Source organism: Tauraco erythrolophus, chromosome 5 (genome assembly GCF_009769465.1).
Source record: "Tauraco erythrolophus isolate bTauEry1 chromosome 5, bTauEry1.pri, whole genome shotgun sequence".
In the NCBI taxonomy this organism is placed as follows: Eukaryota; Metazoa; Chordata; class Aves; order Musophagiformes; family Musophagidae; genus Tauraco; species Tauraco erythrolophus.
In genome coordinates this window covers 48,303,480-48,321,209 of record NC_141469.1, presented here as the reverse complement: position 1 = coordinate 48,321,209, position 17,730 = coordinate 48,303,480, and the positions used below count along the sequence as shown (strand labels likewise).

The 17,730-nt window shown below is 34.8% G+C and overlaps 1 protein-coding gene across 1 annotated transcript in view; it reads left to right on the top strand.

Moving 5' to 3' along the window:
- Positions 1–14,209, top strand: part of ATP8A1 (ATPase phospholipid transporting 8A1) — a 98,709-nt gene extending 84,500 nt beyond the window's left edge. Inside the window, exons 27-30 of the mRNA XM_086612539.1 lie at positions 6,944–7,032; positions 7,429–7,521; positions 13,674–13,765; positions 14,112–14,209. Coding sequence (XP_086468665.1) covers positions 6,944–7,032; positions 7,429–7,521; positions 13,674–13,765; positions 14,112–14,209 — 372 coding nt within the window. The remainder of the gene's footprint in view (positions 1–6,943; positions 7,033–7,428; positions 7,522–13,673; positions 13,766–14,111) is intronic.
- The last annotated feature ends 3,521 nt before the right edge of the window (positions 14,210–17,730 follow it).

Genomic DNA, 17,730 nt, shown 5'->3' with positions numbered 1-17,730 from the left:
CCTCTGGTGTATCTGCTCCTTCTCCTAGTTTTGTGTCATTAGCAAACTTCTGGAGGGTACACTCCACCCCATCATCCAGATCTTTAATGAAGGTGTTAAACAGGGCTGGACTGCAGTATTGACCCCTGGGATACGCTGCTAGTTACTGATCTCCAGCTAGACTGTGCCACTGATCATCACCCTCTGGACCTGCCCATTCAGCCGCTTTTCAGTCTGCCTCACTGTCTGTTTATCCAGCCCATTCATCAGTAGCTTCTCTGTAAGGATCTTACGGCTTATGCCCTGCTGTGTTGTCCCTCCGGCTGTAAAAGGTGCTATTAATGGGTACTTGTCTCTTACATTTTGAAAAACAGACAAGTATTATTTTAATAACTTTTGCAGAATACAGCATAATAAATAAATTTAAATGGTTGTATGTTTAAGAAAATTGCTTTGGTACTTTTCCTCAAGGTTAGCAGGGGGAGTTATAAATAATGCCTGTAAAATTTGAAGAGTAATGATTCTCTTTAAGTTCTTCAATGAAACAAGAGAAGTACTGTGCCATGCTTTAAGGGACCCTGTCTGATAACTCAGCTGACAATATGTATTTCTAAAAATTACTTTGAGCCCTGTGTGGTAAACAAATACCAGAGTCTCTCAATTCTCGCTTCATTATCACAAAACTTGTGGAAAATAGCCATTCTTTAGTGGCTGATATCTGGGGTAGTTATGCTGAGATAGCCAGTAATTTTTTTCTTTTTTCCTTGCTACACTGCTTACTACCAATCTGGATTAAAATATTATCTAAAACTTTGGGTCTTCATTGTGGGGGGATTAATTAGTGTTGTAAATTTTCAGCAAGAGACTATTGCTTATTCACAGAGCGTGTTTGAAATATAGTTTTCAACAACACAGACATAATTAAACAACAAAAGCTAAGGTCTTCCTTCATAGTCCAAAACTTTTCCAAGCCTATTCTCAGCAAAAGGCCCCTATAGGCATTTTGCCACATTTTTAGACATTTTCATCCCTCCTCCCAAGGTTTTTTTCCAGCTTTTCTTTTATAGACCTGTGAGTCTTTACAAAACAGTAGTCAGTAATCTGTATCTGTCTTCCCCTCTATACCTATGTGAAATTCTTGTTTAGAGAAATAAAATGTTTCAGTGTACATTTCTGGAGAATATTATTGCTTCATAAAAGAGCTTGATAATTTATTGAAGATCTTTTAAAGTGGGTCAGAATTCATCACATAACACATCCATTTTAGTCATCTAGCCTCACCTGAGAGCCTAAAATTGTTACCCTCTCATACGAATATATTTTAGCTTACTCAGTTCTTTAAACACAAAGTTTGCTTTTAGTCTTTCACTTCAGAAATCCAGAATATTTTCATAAGGGATTTTTATTTCCCCATTTAATTCCATTAGATAGTTTCCATTTTGAGTCTTCAGAGCTTCATGGTTCAATTGTACTTAGTCTAGTACTAGATATTTGTTAGCCAGAGTCTGCTATTCCCGTATGTACTTCAAAGATCCTATTCCGTATTCAATAATTACATTCACATTCTTGCTCTTCAAGTGCACAGGTGCAAACAGAAACAGCAGAGATGATCTTTGAACTACCAAATTTACCTTTTCTGCTTATGATGGTCTGACCTGGTAGTATTACTGTTCTAATATTCTTCCTTTTTATGGGTTAGTGTTTTGCCAGTACGAGCATTTAACTGAATTCTTTCCCTCAGCATATTACTGCCAATCTCCTTTATAAAGTTATAGGGTTTTTCATTTCAAAATGTTATGAATCAAATTCAGTACACAGTCCTGTTGCACTTATGCATATGACACTTAAAAGATTAATGATATTCAGCTGCCATCTTTCTCCTTAGCAACTTTCTCTCCTGATGCACAGTAGTGGGGAATGACCGATTCCTTACAAATTCTAGTGAAACTCGATGTTTTCTGTGCTCCTTCCTGTTACAACTATTACAGTGCAGACAGTCCTATCCTGGTAACAAACTGTAGAACCACCAGAACACATCTGCTCATAGTGGTTTTACATCTCCTTTGCCAGATACTATTTATTATGTCATCTTTGGATCAACTCAGATAGGTTTCCCTGTAAGTCTTTTACTCTGAGACAAAAGAGAATGATCTAGCCTTTTCTTGTAACTAATGTCCTCTGATTACAAGCATGATTAAAAGTAGTGTGATAAATCTCACCTTGCTAATATTTTCTAGCTTGTCTAATTTCACATCCAGGTGGCTAATTCTCTTTAATTTTCTAAAGGTATTTTTTCAATTAGTTAGTTCCAAGCTATAGTGCAACCTTGTTAGCCAAACTTTTGCTAACAGAACCTGCTTCTCTTCCTAATTCTTGGGGAAGCTTTTTTTTTTTGTTTGTATGTCATTCTCTTTTCCAGCTTTTTGAGGGAATTTTCAGGTATTCATATTTATTGTGAAGCTTTTTTTCTTTACTCGTTTCTTGTTCTTTATCTTTGGAAGCACTTCCATCACTCTTTCTGTCTACGTCAACAGAGATAGCAACTGATAATTTCTCACCATAAGAGCTATTCCTGGCACCATGATTTATTGCTGGTTTGTTCAGGGTTTTTTTCCAAATGTGAACTACCTATTGAGGTAACCTAGGCTTTCATAAAATGCAAGGATGGAATTAGATGCCTGTGAACTTAATTCACAAAGTGAAAATGAGCAACCACTCTAAGCTAGCCTCAAGAACATGTAATGAGGTGCAGTCTTGCATTTCATCCCTTTTTGGGCTTAAAAGCCTTACTGTGGTTAGAGATAAATGTGAATCTAATAATTCACAAACCTGAACTACCTCCCACAGTTAGACCCTTATTACCTATGTTTTTTAAAATACCTGTTAAATACTAGAACATTCACCCAAAATGAATGTTACTCAAAAGCCAGATTTAAGTTTCTCTGTGCTTTGCACCTTTCATGGTAATGCTTTCTGCTGAAAGAGTGACTGAACACAGAACTAGAACTGTCTTCTGATGTTCTGCTTTGTATGGAATAATCAAGTATTTACTAGATCAGAAGACACAATGTGCTGGCTTTTTTTTTCTAGGAAAAAACAAGATGTGTGTTCCAATGGATACTTTGAATATTAAAATATTAATCGAAACAAGGGACTGAACTAAGGATACATCTGTAGGAGGAGACCTAAGTCTCAGTTAATTCTCTGTATTGCTCTGTCTGGCTTCATTAATGTTTATATACTCTGTGTCACCATAGAGGTACTTTGTGAAGCTTTAGGATTTATAGTACATGTCTGTGCTTGTAAGCTTTTGTATATACATGTTTTTGTTATTTAGAATATTATTATTTGCCTTTATATAAAGACCAGAATCTTAATCGTGCCTCTGTGGGGTACTTTCCATCCTTCATACCCACCTGCAGGGAGGAAATCTGTGATCTTGTAAGGGACTAGTAGTATCCTCAGCTGAAGAAAATGAGAGGCAGTAGGGAAAAGTGAAGGCATGTTACTTAGTCTATCTTTGCTCACTTTTCTCATCTCATAGGAGATTTGTTCAAGTAAGAACTTACAGATAGTACCTTCAGATATCCACAGTTTCTGTTTCCTGACTGCCTGGTACTCCCTCTGTTTCAGCACCTCTTACTGTGTATTGTATACCAGTAAAGTTTTGTTTTCTTTTGAATGTATTTTGCAGAAAATGGAGGGACTCCCTTTTCAATATACCTAATAAGCAGAGTTCCTACTTAGTTCTTAATTAATCGGACCTATGAGATTTTTTTTTAAATTCTAAATAGCAAAGACAGACTAGAGGTGTTACAAGAACTCAGAAGTTAATTGCACTGGAAGTTAAATGCAAATCAGATTTAATATTATAACAGTAAGTACTTTGGCATGTATGAAGGCAAACACGTACAAATAAGAAAAAGCAATGAAGTTGTCTCTGCAGATTGTCGAGTAGAGAAACTGTAGTTGGCCTGATGGTATTGAGGAGGTATTATTTTAATAGTTCTGCAGTTTATGAGAAGAGGACACATACCTAGACAATACCTGAAATAGATAAACTGAAAATGGTTTTCATAAGCTTTTCTGCAGCAAGAATTTTACTGTTATTTTCATCTTTTCTCTTTACGTTCAGAAGGCTTTTTAAAATCTGAGCTAGCTTTCGTGTCAGTAGAACATTTCATAGTGAAGAAAAAGGGAATATTCTCTGTTCATTTTGGCATGTGATTTCCTAAGAGTACATCTTCATCAGTGCATTAAAAATGTTTTGCAGCCAGGATTTCTAGTCTGCCACTAAGCCATGAAAGGGAGTAGTTCTCAGCATTTTCTTTCTTTTTTAAAAAATGAGAACTTATATAAAAATCTGTACAATGCACTTAATAAGCAATGTTAATTCACTTTAGAAAGTCCTAATATTGAGCATGAGCTCCACAGACGACAAATTATTTATCCTCCCTGCAGGATTTGTAAGTCCTACAATAAACTAGGCTTCCCAGCTCTCATTTTGGATTACTTCTGAATTCCCCTGGGAGCCACTTTTGTGGCAGATTCCATTTGGTTTCACAAGGCCTAAAGGGGGAAAACTTGGCATAGACCACAAATCTCTCACATTAGGAACAATTTGTAAACCACGAACAGAGGCAGCCAGAGTCCGTCCCCAGAACAGGCTGCTCCTGTTAGTGCCATTGTCTGAAAAGGATTGGTTTGCCATTTCCCAGATGACCTGCCTATGTGTAGAGAGATGTGAAAAGTTAGAGACAAAAATGTTTTCTACAGAGTGAGGGGCGAGCTTTCTTGTACAGAAAGGAAGGAAATACCTCTGTGGGATTTTATTTTTTCCCCTCTTCATCCAAAAAATACAAAGAGGCCCTCTGTCTTTAATGCGAATGTCGGCTTTAAATCTTTTAGGTTTGGATTAACTCTGTAAAAGAAAAAAAAAAATCTGACAGGCTTTCAAATATGACGCAGAAAAACTTTTTTTTTTTCTTCAATTCATGTTGTTCATTTGTAAAGCCAAAGGCTGGATGGACTGAATAGTAGGCGCCAGTTGTTCCTTCATTCATAGTTAGCATTACAATGGTCAGAATTAACATCCTAAGACCTACATTATCACTTTTGCTGTTTCACCAGCAAACATTTAATACAGGGTGGCTAACGCAAGGACAGCTCATTGCTACCTTCTTATAAATTAAAAAATGTTGTTAATAATAGGAAGTAAGTCATAATTACTTCAAGTTGTATTTTTGTAATGCTTTTTCTTGTTTCGTAGGAACTTTGTCTCTCTAATTGCTAGTTAATTATAAGAAGTCTTGCAAAATGTCGTTGTGATAGACATTTCCTATTAGCTGCTGTTTTAGGAAATGAGTATTTCATCAAGTATGTCAAAAGTCATGTTTTGCTTATAAAGCGACGAGGCTAATACATTTTCTCCAGTTCCTGATACAAAATTTTCTTCTTTGTTTCCTCCGTTGAAAATATTAATTGTTTTATTTTGAACCTGGCACTGCTCAGTGTTTACACCTTTGCTGACAGCTGTTGGCAGAAATAATTACTAAGATCTCAGGGCAAGATCTATGTCCTTTTATCGTAGCTGTGGAAAGTTTACCAAATTTTCAGTTCAAATGCATTCTAATGTTTTCCAAAGAATCTGTCAGTAGGAATTTGGATACAAAAATAAGGTAAATAGAACTTTTTGTCTAATGTCATTTGAGAATGAAATTTCTTTTCTGAAAATAATTCTCTTTTGTTTTTACGCAAGAACTGATCAAGTATAATTCTAAAATGTTCATGTATACGCATTCAGAAATTAGACTTTAGCTACTGCAAGCTGCCTGCATTTGTTTGCTAATTAATATTACTAAAATTTCAGCTTGTTTATTTTAGTTATATACTGAGGTTTAACCTTTGAAAGGAATTAGTCTCCAAGTAATGAAGGAAAGGATTTGAAAGGGTGTCGTTGTGTACAATGTTACTTTCAATCTCTGTGCAATCTAATTATATTACAAAGGTATTTTTAATACTGACTGCAAAACAATCTTTCAGTAATATGCTTCATTAAGTATTTATCATAGTCCTTGCATCCATAATATTATTTATTTATATAGTTGGGCATGAATTACAAGGGTAGATCGGAGGGGGTTTTTTCCTTTATCGTCCATACATTGTTGTTTGCTTTAGCTTTTCAGTGTGTTTTAGTTTTAGTATATTTACAGACCAAGTTAAATTCTAACCAGAAGAAATTTCTATGTATTAATATAAAGCAGTGTATAAAAAAAGCAAACACACAGCTAAAAGCAATGATCTTGTTTGCAAATATTTCGCCATGTGTTAATGTGTTAGATCTTCCTTTAACAATATGTTGAATGCTCCCTTAATTATTTAATTAGTTGTTTTCTTAGTTCTCATTTTTAAGCAGTTTGTTGAACAGGAGTCCGTGGCAGTGTGGGAACTGTGGCACAGTGAGTTCTGTTGGAGATAACTCTGATCCAAGTTGAATCGCAAAACGTTCATAACAGTGTCCAATATCCATGTCAAGAGTCAGGAACTATTTTATCCTGTTAGGGTGCATTGCAAAGAAGTTGTGCTTATAATGTTTTGACAAAGATTGTGCAGGTTGGGGGTGTAGATTGTCGATAAATCTCATTTTACTAGAAGTGTCTACAGTCGGCATAGTGGTGTAGAGCAGGGTTGTAGAGGTAGAGTCCCCCTCTCTCAAAGAGTTAAGCAGTGCGATCTTTCTGCTAGTTTCTTGACATGATTTAGTGCTTACTATCTACTGGATTTCTGTAGCGACTCAGGGGATTTTAGAAAGGAGTTAAAGTTTTATTTCACATTAGAGAGTCCAGAATGGTTAATTTAAAATTACTTTTGATACCCTCAACCAAGTAATTGATATTTCTAAGTTTTTTTTTTTTCCCTAGTTCTTGTCATAACATCATCATATTTTGTGCTTTTTTCCCTCCAGGCAGCTATGATGTTCAGCTCTGGAGTGTTTTGGATGGGACTTCTATGTATTCCTATGACAGCTTTACTTTTTGATGTAGTATACAAAGTGTGAGTACAGAAGTGCCAAGGTTTACGGGAGAAAGTACTGACTTTTTAATGTGTGTTCTAATTAGTAATATAAGAAAAGCAAATGAAGGTCAGCTCTGGTGATTATATAAATTTTTTCACCTTTTTTGCTTTTGACAAACTTTATTACAAGTGTTATTATTCTTTTAAATGTTACAGTGTTGTAATGTCTTTTTAATAAATATTTGTTTTTTCAAATTTGCAAGAACAACTGATAAAATATGTTATCAAGACTTGTTTTAAAATTTCTTGTAAAGCTTAATTTTAAGTCATGTGGGAAAATAGTTTTGGAAATTGAATGTTTATATAAGTGTTAGAACAATCTGTTCTTTTACTTTCAAGAAGAGTAAATCTGGCAGTATTTTCTATTACTTATAGAGTAAAGAGAGCTACTTCTAAGACATTGGTAGATGAAGTTCAGGAATTGGAAGCAAAGTCTGAGGATCCCGGTGCAGTTGTGCATGGCAAGAGGTACTGTAAAAATCTGTAGATGATTGTATTTTTTTAAAAAAAAAATTTTTTCAGCCTTATATGTGTATCAAAGTTCAAAATCCATACAAACAAAAGGCATTTGTAAAGAGGTTCTCAGGTCTACTAAGCCCGTATGTTTTTTCATATGCTTAGATGTAGGTTTTACCCAAGGCTTTAACTGGCATATTTCTTCATAGCTGACTGTTATGTTTCTAGTTATTCTGTATGGAACAAACTTGAGGTATGATTTTAGTTCTATCACTTTTGACTGTGTTAACAATTAATACAAAGCGAGTTTAAACCTGCATCATTCCCTAGTATAGTTATAAATTGGGCATAAGCACGATAAAAAATATGAAATAAATTTTTAAAACCTGCTTGGCAGGTAGCATAGAGGAAAACAGCAAAATCTGTCTAGGATTTGCTGAAATTGAATAGAGCAATCTGGCTTTGTGTCTAATCCCATTCCAGAGCAAACAAATTTGACAAAATTATTTCTTACCTCATATACATTAAACTTAAGACTCCACAAGAATTCCCTTGTTACATCCTTCTTCATGGGTCAGGCAGGTAGTTTGCAAAAGGAGAAGGTAAAACTGAACAATTGAACAATTTCTAGGTGTAAACTGAGCATAAAGGTGTGCACTCACTAAAATGTTTAAGACTTTTTAACCCATCTGAACTCGTAGCAAGTGCTTGATGAATGAGAATATGAGATGACAAAGCCCCCCCTCTCCCCCTCCTTCCAATTCATTAGTGCCATTTGGCTGAGCTAGAGCTTTCTTTCCTTGTCTTCATTTTTGTAAGTTTTGTGAAGTCTAAAAAGAGCTGAAAACTTTCAATACTTTATTTTCCTGTTCCTTCTTTCCTTTTGACTGCTGGGTTTTTAGTATCTTCATGGCAAAGGGCTTAGGCAAGAAGACTTTTTTCCTACCAAGGTACGCATGGAAAGAGACCAGAAAAAAACACAAACAGCCACTTCTTTTATTGTAGGTTCAATTCTCAGGAAGCACCTTTTGTTCATAAAGATCCTTGAGTTCCCTTTTTCCTTCAGTCTTGCTATATTTCTCCTCCAGTTCTGTGGGAAACAGCTTACTAGGATTTATCAGGTTGAGACCAAATTACATTGGATATCAAGGTGATGACCATCATTTCTAATGGGTGGAATACCCAGTTCATGTCAGTGTTTGCTCCTACTTTTTCTCTTTTCCTAGAAATTATTTTCACAAGAATGCTTTGTCTCTAGTAGAGTTCATCTTCCCTGATACCGTAGACAAATACCAGGGGAGGTACTGTGAGGCCTGGAAGCTCATTGCACCACCTGTGGAACACCTAGTCTAGTGTGGTGGGCTACATATGAGCACATAACCTGAATAGTGTCTCCCATCAGGCTCTGTATGCTGTCTGTGGCAGCAGCTTCATAGTGGAAGTACTGCAAAAATCCCCTAGTTGATGATGGTTCCTGCATCAAGCATACTTTTCTTTCCTCACTGCAAGACCCAACTAGTGCTTGCAAGAGTAAGTTCTCTTACCTTTAAAGGTGATCTAAATTACTTGTTATGGATGCCTCTCTCCAACGGCAGTACTCATTGAGGCAGCTTCAGGGCAAGATCTTCCTCCAAGTTAACCAACTCATATATCAATGTGCTGAGCTTTAAGCCACAAGCCATCTATGCTGTGTGCTCTTTTGCAAAGAGCAAAAGTTGTAAAAGAATGGTGGTGGTTTAGTTGCTTGCCAGAATGTCTGTCTTAGATCCATTCCTTCTCCACAAAATTATTTTTAGACCTGTATTCTTTTAAGTACACAAGCATCTGCCTAACATGGAAATCAATGGATCTTAGACATCTTAATGTCTCTTAAGGATTTATTCCCTTCATTATTTTGTTAAAATTATATCTTAATTCAGGTAATAGAGCCAAAACTTCAGCCTTAATGGAGAAAGTATTCTTTGTTAAAGAAATGGTCTGATGAACCATGCTTGCATCTTTAGAAATTTGATTGAACTATTGTAGAGGTGTGTGAGTCTCCAAAGTTGCAGAAGCCTGGATTAACTAGTTACCAGTGTAAAGTAGTTAAATTGGTAAGGAATGTCCTCTACATCTGTGTTAAATATGTATATTATTCTTGAGTCGTAGTGCTTTGCATGCAAGAACAAATAGTTGTTTTTGACAAACTTACTGTGTATTCTTCAGCACCAAATAATATTTTTCTAGCATGCATACCTCTGGAAGAACCTTTTTATCTTGTAGCAGAAGAAGGGATTTGTTTTCATAAAATGCCAAAACAAACTAAGAAAATGTAAATCACTGTTTGATTAAGAAGTAACTGGGAAATACTGAGAAAGATAACTTGGGAACTTTTCTACTCTTTCCATTCCCATCTTAAAAATACAACAACACAAAATAAGAGGCTCAGCTTCCACAGATAACAGATCAGGATTCTACTATTGGCTAGATGCTTTAATCAGACAGTACCTGAACATTTACTTAGAAGTATATTAGTGTTAATTTTTATGGCTGTTTTTTCGACCAGAATATATATGTTGCAGATTTTTAGAACTGTGTTGACCTGATACTGCATCCATACAACTAAAATTGTAGGTTTTCTGATATTTTCCTATCAAACAATCTTAGGATGGGAATTTTCTATTTAAATTCTGAATTAGTGCTTTCAGCTGTTTTTTTAAAAATTAGGATAAAAATTGACATTTACATTGAAATAGTTTAAAATATGGTTCTTCAAACATCTCTACTGTATTTTAGTATATGCTTTAAAAGTAGGACATGCTAATACGGTCTTAAAATCTGTCATTCCTTTTATTTTTCCAGTGCTAATTTGAAAAGGTTTTTAAACTGTTATCATTGAAGGCTCAGGAAGAGCATTCCTATCGTATCTTTTTGTTTCAGTGTGTGTAAGGATATGTAATGAGATTTTTTCCCCAAAACTGTCCAAAACCACTTAATTCTGTTCTTCTGTAGGTAACACATTGAAATTGGTTTTATCACATATATTTGTCAGTTAAGTAAGAACATACCTTGAGCAAGAGAGGTGTGAATTTTGCATGGTCACTTTTCCAACAAAAAGTAAACTTTCATGTTGGAATACTGTTGACTTGGGGGTACCTTGATAGCATAAATAATAGAGTATCTCCAGTGTATTAAGAGATTTGTGCCACAAAAGGTATGATTTCTGTCATTAGAGCCATTGTTATTCAAATGTCACAAAGCCATTTGTACTTAAAATTGAAATGACTAAGGTGAAAGGACACTTTTTGTATATAAACTATTGTTCAAAAATAGTTTTCTGATACTTTGTATATAATACTTAAGCAGAAAAAACTATTCATATTTACTACAAAAATATTTTTGCTGGGTTGAATACTACATAGCCTAACAATAACATGTATAACAGCCCAAACTTGTGGAAACGTCTTTGGAGATACATACTGCAAATGCTCCTTCATAGAATCATTGTTTTTCATTCAGTGCACTTAGAATTATTTTTCGACCAGCTAAGTGGTTGGTCAGAAATATATGAAGTAGTAAATCTTTTTTCTGTAAATGAGACTAATTGCCTGTAAATGTATACATTTCACGTTCAAAAATAGATAATATTCTTCATGTCCACATTGGTACATATGATAAGCATAAGCATTTGGTTACTATGATTTATTTTTGGTTAATTATGAAACCATGTTTTCTTGACTTTGCATGTAGATTTTTAAATATACTTTTGAATGGCAACAGGGTGATTCATAATAAACAGCCTGCAGTATTTCTTTAAGTACAGAATTAGAGCAGAATTTAATACCTGAATAGCTGGAAGCACTTTTCTTTTCCCAAATGTATCTCCTACTTTATTTGTATTTTCTGTACCAGCAATCAGATCTGTGCAGTGGAAACTTCATTATATATTAACTAAGCAATGTGCATACTTCATGTTCTTGTAAAACTTAAGGCAATATTTTACGTGCTTAGCATTTAAGTAGTCTGAACATTTCATTCTGGAACACAAGCAAACAATAGTGATGGTACCAAAAATGCTTGCTATGTTTTTAATAAAATAGTTTTTTATTAGAAAATAACACCTGTCAAAAATTTCATAGAAGTTTGCTGATTTCAACTCACATTAAGAAGAATTTCTTAGATGTATTGCAAAGGAGATACAGCTGATAACTGTATCTAAGTATTCATATGGTTTTATACCTCTTTGACCTTTCATCTTACATGAAGATATTTATTTATTCGCTCTGTATATTCTTGTGGTTTAAACCTCAGTCTCTAATTTTTTATTGGACTTGTCACTTTAACAGTTTGTAGCTCTGAACTAAAAAACAACGCTCATACACAGCCTAGAGGAGCAATTGGGACAAAAAAAAGAAAATCACGCAAACAAAAAAGTCTCCACAGAGCTCACTTATGAAAACACTGAGAGTAAGGCATGTCTCAGTACTCCAACCTCTCTGTTCCATTTTTTCATTCAAAACATGTCCACAGCAGCAGTTTCCCCTGCCTTTCTCCTTACCCTGTAGATTTTGCAGTTAGCGTTCCTTTGTGAGTGTGGGAATAATAAATTTATTTCCATCTTCCAGCTTAGAAGAGCCAAGCTCTCACCTTCTGCTGTATGCTTTAACCACCAGGCTAGAGGGGAACAGAAAGGGGAGATAGACCATTAGTCTCTCCAATGAATGGAGAACTAACAATGGTTCAACTTCATATGTAAAAAGTATATACTTACTGAAAAAAGAATAAGCATTTCTAATTTAATGGTTTGAATGCTAATCTAGTAAAGGAAGCAGTCTGGTTCCATTCTTTGCACCACTTAGTCCGGTCAGTAGCCTGGGAAGGTAAGCCTGTTGAGCTATTTGACAATACTATTAAAAACTATGTGACTGATGAAAACTCAGTAAATTCCTACATCCTTACACAAGAGACAACTTTGATAATCTAGCAAAACTCTAATAAAATCCAATCACTATATGCTCAGAATAAACATGAGATATTTGGAGGATTTTTTAAGCTAACTAATTTTTAGACCTGTTCACATGGGGAGGGACTGGATTTTTGAGGATTGGACATGTTTAAATGATAGATCAGTATTTCTCTGAAATGTAAGCTCTAATTCAAAGTGAGTATCAAATTTAGAGGAAGAAATTGAAGGTTTTGTGTGAGGTTTTTTTAATATAGTCCCTTGCATATCTTTTAATATGTTATAAAAATTGTCACATTTCAAAAGCTTTCTGAGCTATGGCTAATCCATCGTTATTTATTTAGTAATGTAGGATCCTATTTGAGAGAACTTTAAATGTAAGAAGGATGCATGGTAAGGAAACCTGACACATTCATTACTTCATTCACTACAGTTTGCGGCATTCAGCTGATGCCTGAGTCTTGGTTTAAAAACTGTTTAATACTCCTTATGCTTTCTAGTTGGGCTGAAATGAAGAGTCACTTCGATCACGTTAAAGTACAATAAACACATAACTCAACAGACTCAGTATTGCTGATAAGGAAGGAGATGGGGTGAAGTGACCAACCTCTAGCTGTAAAAGCAGTCTATTATTTGCGTATGATCTCCAGAAAAACACCTTCTAGGGTTTCATGGGGCACACACCTTGCTAGAACGCTTCTCATGGAAGCAGTATGTTTTTGTACACACAGCTGATGGCCACAGAAACGACTTTCCCTCCATCTTCTTTTCCCATCCCTTTGGGGTACTGTGTCAGTAGGGGCTAAGAGCACTTTCTTATGTAAGAAAAAGAAAGACAGTAGTTCAGCCTAGCACTAATCAGGCCACGCTACGTCAAGGAAGCCAGTGCCTTCCCTTTACACCACATGTTTCTAAAGGATTCACACTCAAAGGTTAACAATATCATTCATTTATTTGTATTGTCAGTGCACAACAGTGCTGCAAACAGATGTTTTGCCTGTGCTGTGACGAGTAAAAACATTACCAAGTATCTGGACTTCATAATCTGCCCTTGCACATGCTTTTGATCATCTTCTTGATAATTAGTTCAGGCATAATTAAAAAAGGAAAAGGAGAAGAGACACTTTTCATTTAATAATTAATTTCCATTTAACAGACTCAAAGATAAAGAGATACTGTAATTAGTAAGTAAATATTTTTCACATGTCTGCTTTCTTTCTAGCTTAACTGAAAGAGCCCAACTACTGAAGAATGTTTTTAAGAAGAACCATGTGAACTTATATCGCTCTGACTCTCTGCAGCAAAACTTGCTTCGTAAGTGTGCGCTAACAGATAAAAATTAATACCCATTAATAATATAGAAGTAAAATTCTGCCTTTCACTGCATTTGTTTATAGTAAAGATGCAGTGTCCTAGAAGCAGTAGACCATGTTCTTTGCCTGCTTTAGTAGGTTTCTCTTCATTCCTAAGATACCGTACAGAGTTCTTCCTACTGTTTTATAATTGCAAAATTATTTAAGAAAGGGCATGGATTTTCTACCTACTAATTGCTGAAAATTATACCCCTCTATTGACCCTTTGTTAATTTGTTTTTATTAAAGCTTTATCAAAAAAATCTGATCAAAACTTAATTGGTTTCTGTTTTGTTTTGTATCTGCAGATGGCTACGCCTTCTCACAAGATGAAAATGGAATCGTTTCCCAGTCTGAAGTAATAAGAGCTTACGATACCACAAAACAAAGGCCTGAGGAATGGTGAAGGAACACAGCTCGAGATTTAGGCCTTACTAGTTACTTTTGTGAGACAGACCACTAGATCTTTGCTGGGAGCTGCAACTATGGCCAAGTTATCAGAGATTTAAAGATCTATGATGGTCTTGTTCCATAAAGTTTGGATTTGTGTATTAAGTAGACATAAGCACTGTGCAACTATACTGTAACACAACATCTCTAAATTTTTTAATGAGTATTTGCTTAGCCTTTGTAAACAGATTGGAATTTACCTTGTATCTTGCCAGCTTGCTTATTTTACGGTGAAGTTGGTCATATACTGAAGGCAATGGTCACATCGCTAAACGTACTTTACATTGACTGGCCATTAGCATCTGTGAAGGTTTTTAAGTGTTAATATATTTAAATACAGTTGATAATAAGCCTTTGATTTCAACAAGTGCTGAAAAAATAGTATCCTAATGGTGTTAATTCACCTTCTTTGAGAAAGATTTTGAGTCAAGATGTTTATAGATGTTTGTGTCAAACTAACCTAAAAACGTTTGCCAAAGAAGTTCCATAAATGTTTTCTGTTGTTAGAAATAATTTGAAAGAAAATTAACTCCAGTCCTGATCTCAGAACTGCATGCTTGAGTCTCTGCACTTGAGAAGGATTTACAGTACCGCGAGTCTAATTTGAGTGGCCTTGACGGCATTTGCTTTCGAAACTGCAAGTCTTTGCACCTTTGGCCTTATACAAGCGTTTCCCTTACTTTCATCTAGTATTGCATATGTTGAAAATGGCTGCCACCTTGTAAAATTGAGTAGACATGTTATTTTGTTCAATTCTTAAGAATTGCTCTGCCTTACTTCCCTTTAGCAAACTTTAATTATTTTTGTGATGCTTATATGCATCTGCTTATACTGTAGGTTCAAAAGAAAGTTTAACTTATTTTTTAAAATCAATTAAATTTTCAACATTTTTATACTAAAATTATTTGAAATGCAGACATTGAAATAGAGAGCAAAGCATGCCCTTCGCTAGTCTGTGGTATGTACTGTTTTATTTGCACTAAAGCCACCTCCTATAAAGGTGTGAAATACACTGCAGCTGCCTCTTTACAACAACCTACTGGTCATGCAGAAAACCTATATACTCTCACCTTTAATGAAGAATGGAAAGGAAATGACTGCAGAAAAAGATGCATGCCTAGTTTAAAGAAGGAAAAAAAGAAAAGGAGGGACACGTTAAATGAGAACATCATGACAACTTTTTTAAGTAGTTATACTTAATATTTCTTAGCTTACCACCCAACAACCATCAACTAAGAAAAGCTACTTCAACTTCAGAAATAATTTAAATCTTGTAGCTTTTTGGTCCATGTTTAATTCTGAGTTAAAGCCACCATAATCACATTTAAAATACATTTTTCTGTAGTAGCAGTTCTTAATTAAATTTCTGCACATTACATAGAAATGATCTTTTTTTCTTTGAATGGAGATCAGCTAGAAGGAAAAGCAGAAAAATGACATCCTGAATGCTCTGTTAGATTAAGAACTTCCTCTTTGATCTCCAAATCATCCAATTTAAACTCAAAAGTAACAAGTCGTCCAATCCCATCTTTTCTCTGCCCGCCTTCATGAGTCATATACTTACTAAAGGTTGACTTTACCTCCTTGCCTTTCCTCTGGCTAAACACTTAACATGTAACTTCATTGCACTATCTGAGTTTCTTATGCTCCGTTTCAAGAGAAACTTACAAATACACACGGAAAGCCCAACAAAAGGCACTATATGAAAGTACATATTTAGGAAGGCGTATCAATGGGAAGGCAGTCTGCATTTCACATGCATGTTATGCAGTGTCTTCCTCTCTCTTTCCCGGAGTGATCTTTAAACAGAAAACAGAAGACACAGGGACAAAGGGAATGTATCCCACTAGAAACAGTACTGCCAGTCAGTCATGCAGACAAGAACTGCCTTCAGAAAAGCCATTTCAGGCATAGATAAATAGATGGATCAATATGGGAGGGCCAAATCACTTGACCTAAGGCAAGAAAAAATTTCAGGGCATGCCCCTTTCCTAAAATGAGGATCCCTATTTTCTGTCATCCAAGGGACAATGATCAACTTCAAAACATTTCTGAAATTAACCATGACACTGTTGCTCCTTTATAATCTTCCAGTGTACTTAACTCATATAAAATGACTCAATCCATGCATACTCTTTTTATGAGTAAATTTTTTTTTATTATTTTTTTTTCTGTTCTAAATGGTTTAATTGCTCATTTTGCAGAAAAGGACGTGAGGACTAGAACACATTGTAAAATATTTACAATGAGAAATTTACATGATCTCTTATTCTTCCTATGAAATAAAATTGTGTCTCGCTGTTGTAATGCAATTTGTGGAAAGTAACACACAGTATGTCCCCAGTTTAACTGTCTTAAAAAGGAAGAAGGCAACTGAAACAGCTCTGAGATCCTATCTTTAGACTGTAATTTAAGGTTTTTAAGATAGTCTTACCACAGCATTTCATCCTTATATCTTTACAAATTTGAAGTAGTATTTCACAAAATGCATTTTTCATTTTTATTAGTTCTGATGAATTTTTCTCCTGTCTCTATACTTTTATCTACACGCCATATGTTATTTATTGTCTGGTAATTAGTGGTTGGAAGATACCACTTCTTGGAAATAGTAAAAAAGACAATGTGGCAATTCTAACTACGTTTTTTGATTGCTCATACAATTCCGTTTTAAAATATAAGATCATCTTAGCTATGTGTGCCCATTTCTAAATCAGATCAAGTATACAATATGCACTTTATTTTCACGTTGAGTACACTGCAATATCACCATCCTGTTAGTATATCATCTCTTTGTTAAAATAAGGGGATTGTGCAGATGTTTATTTAAAGAAAAAACTGTTTAGGCAAAAATGCTCGTAACAATGCCTCTGTTCTTATTGTTTGAAAATCCAAATTTGTATTGAATATGGAATTCACATGGACTTTTCCATCTATTTCATGTGCACAGCCTAACAGTTACAAGTTAGCATTAAAAATTTCCATCAAAAAAGTTGAACGAGTGCCACTTAGAAATCAGATATCTTATATAAATACTGTTGCTCGATTATTTTTAAATATATACATATATATATATAAATGATTCAGAAAAGTAAGTTACAGGAAACAAATTTTAACAAACCTATTGATAATTTGTATTTGGAATTTTTTCTTGCCATTTCCTAATTTTACACTTATTTTTGCAAAGCAGTTTCAACAGATTTATACTTAATCATCATTCTATTTGTATAAAATGAGAAATAAAATATTTTGAAATGCTAAGAGATAGCTGAAGATTCCTATATGTCCACACGCATCCATAAAATCCACTGTCTTACAGAGATGTGCGTTAAGTGTCTTAAGACTTCTTTCGTTACATTTAAACCCATCTTGAATGGTGAGTAATTTGGAATATGTGTTAAATTTAAGGAGAGAATTTTTTTTCCTTTTTTTCTTATGTATTGTGTAAAAGAACTTGTAGTTCTGATGAGTTTATCGTTC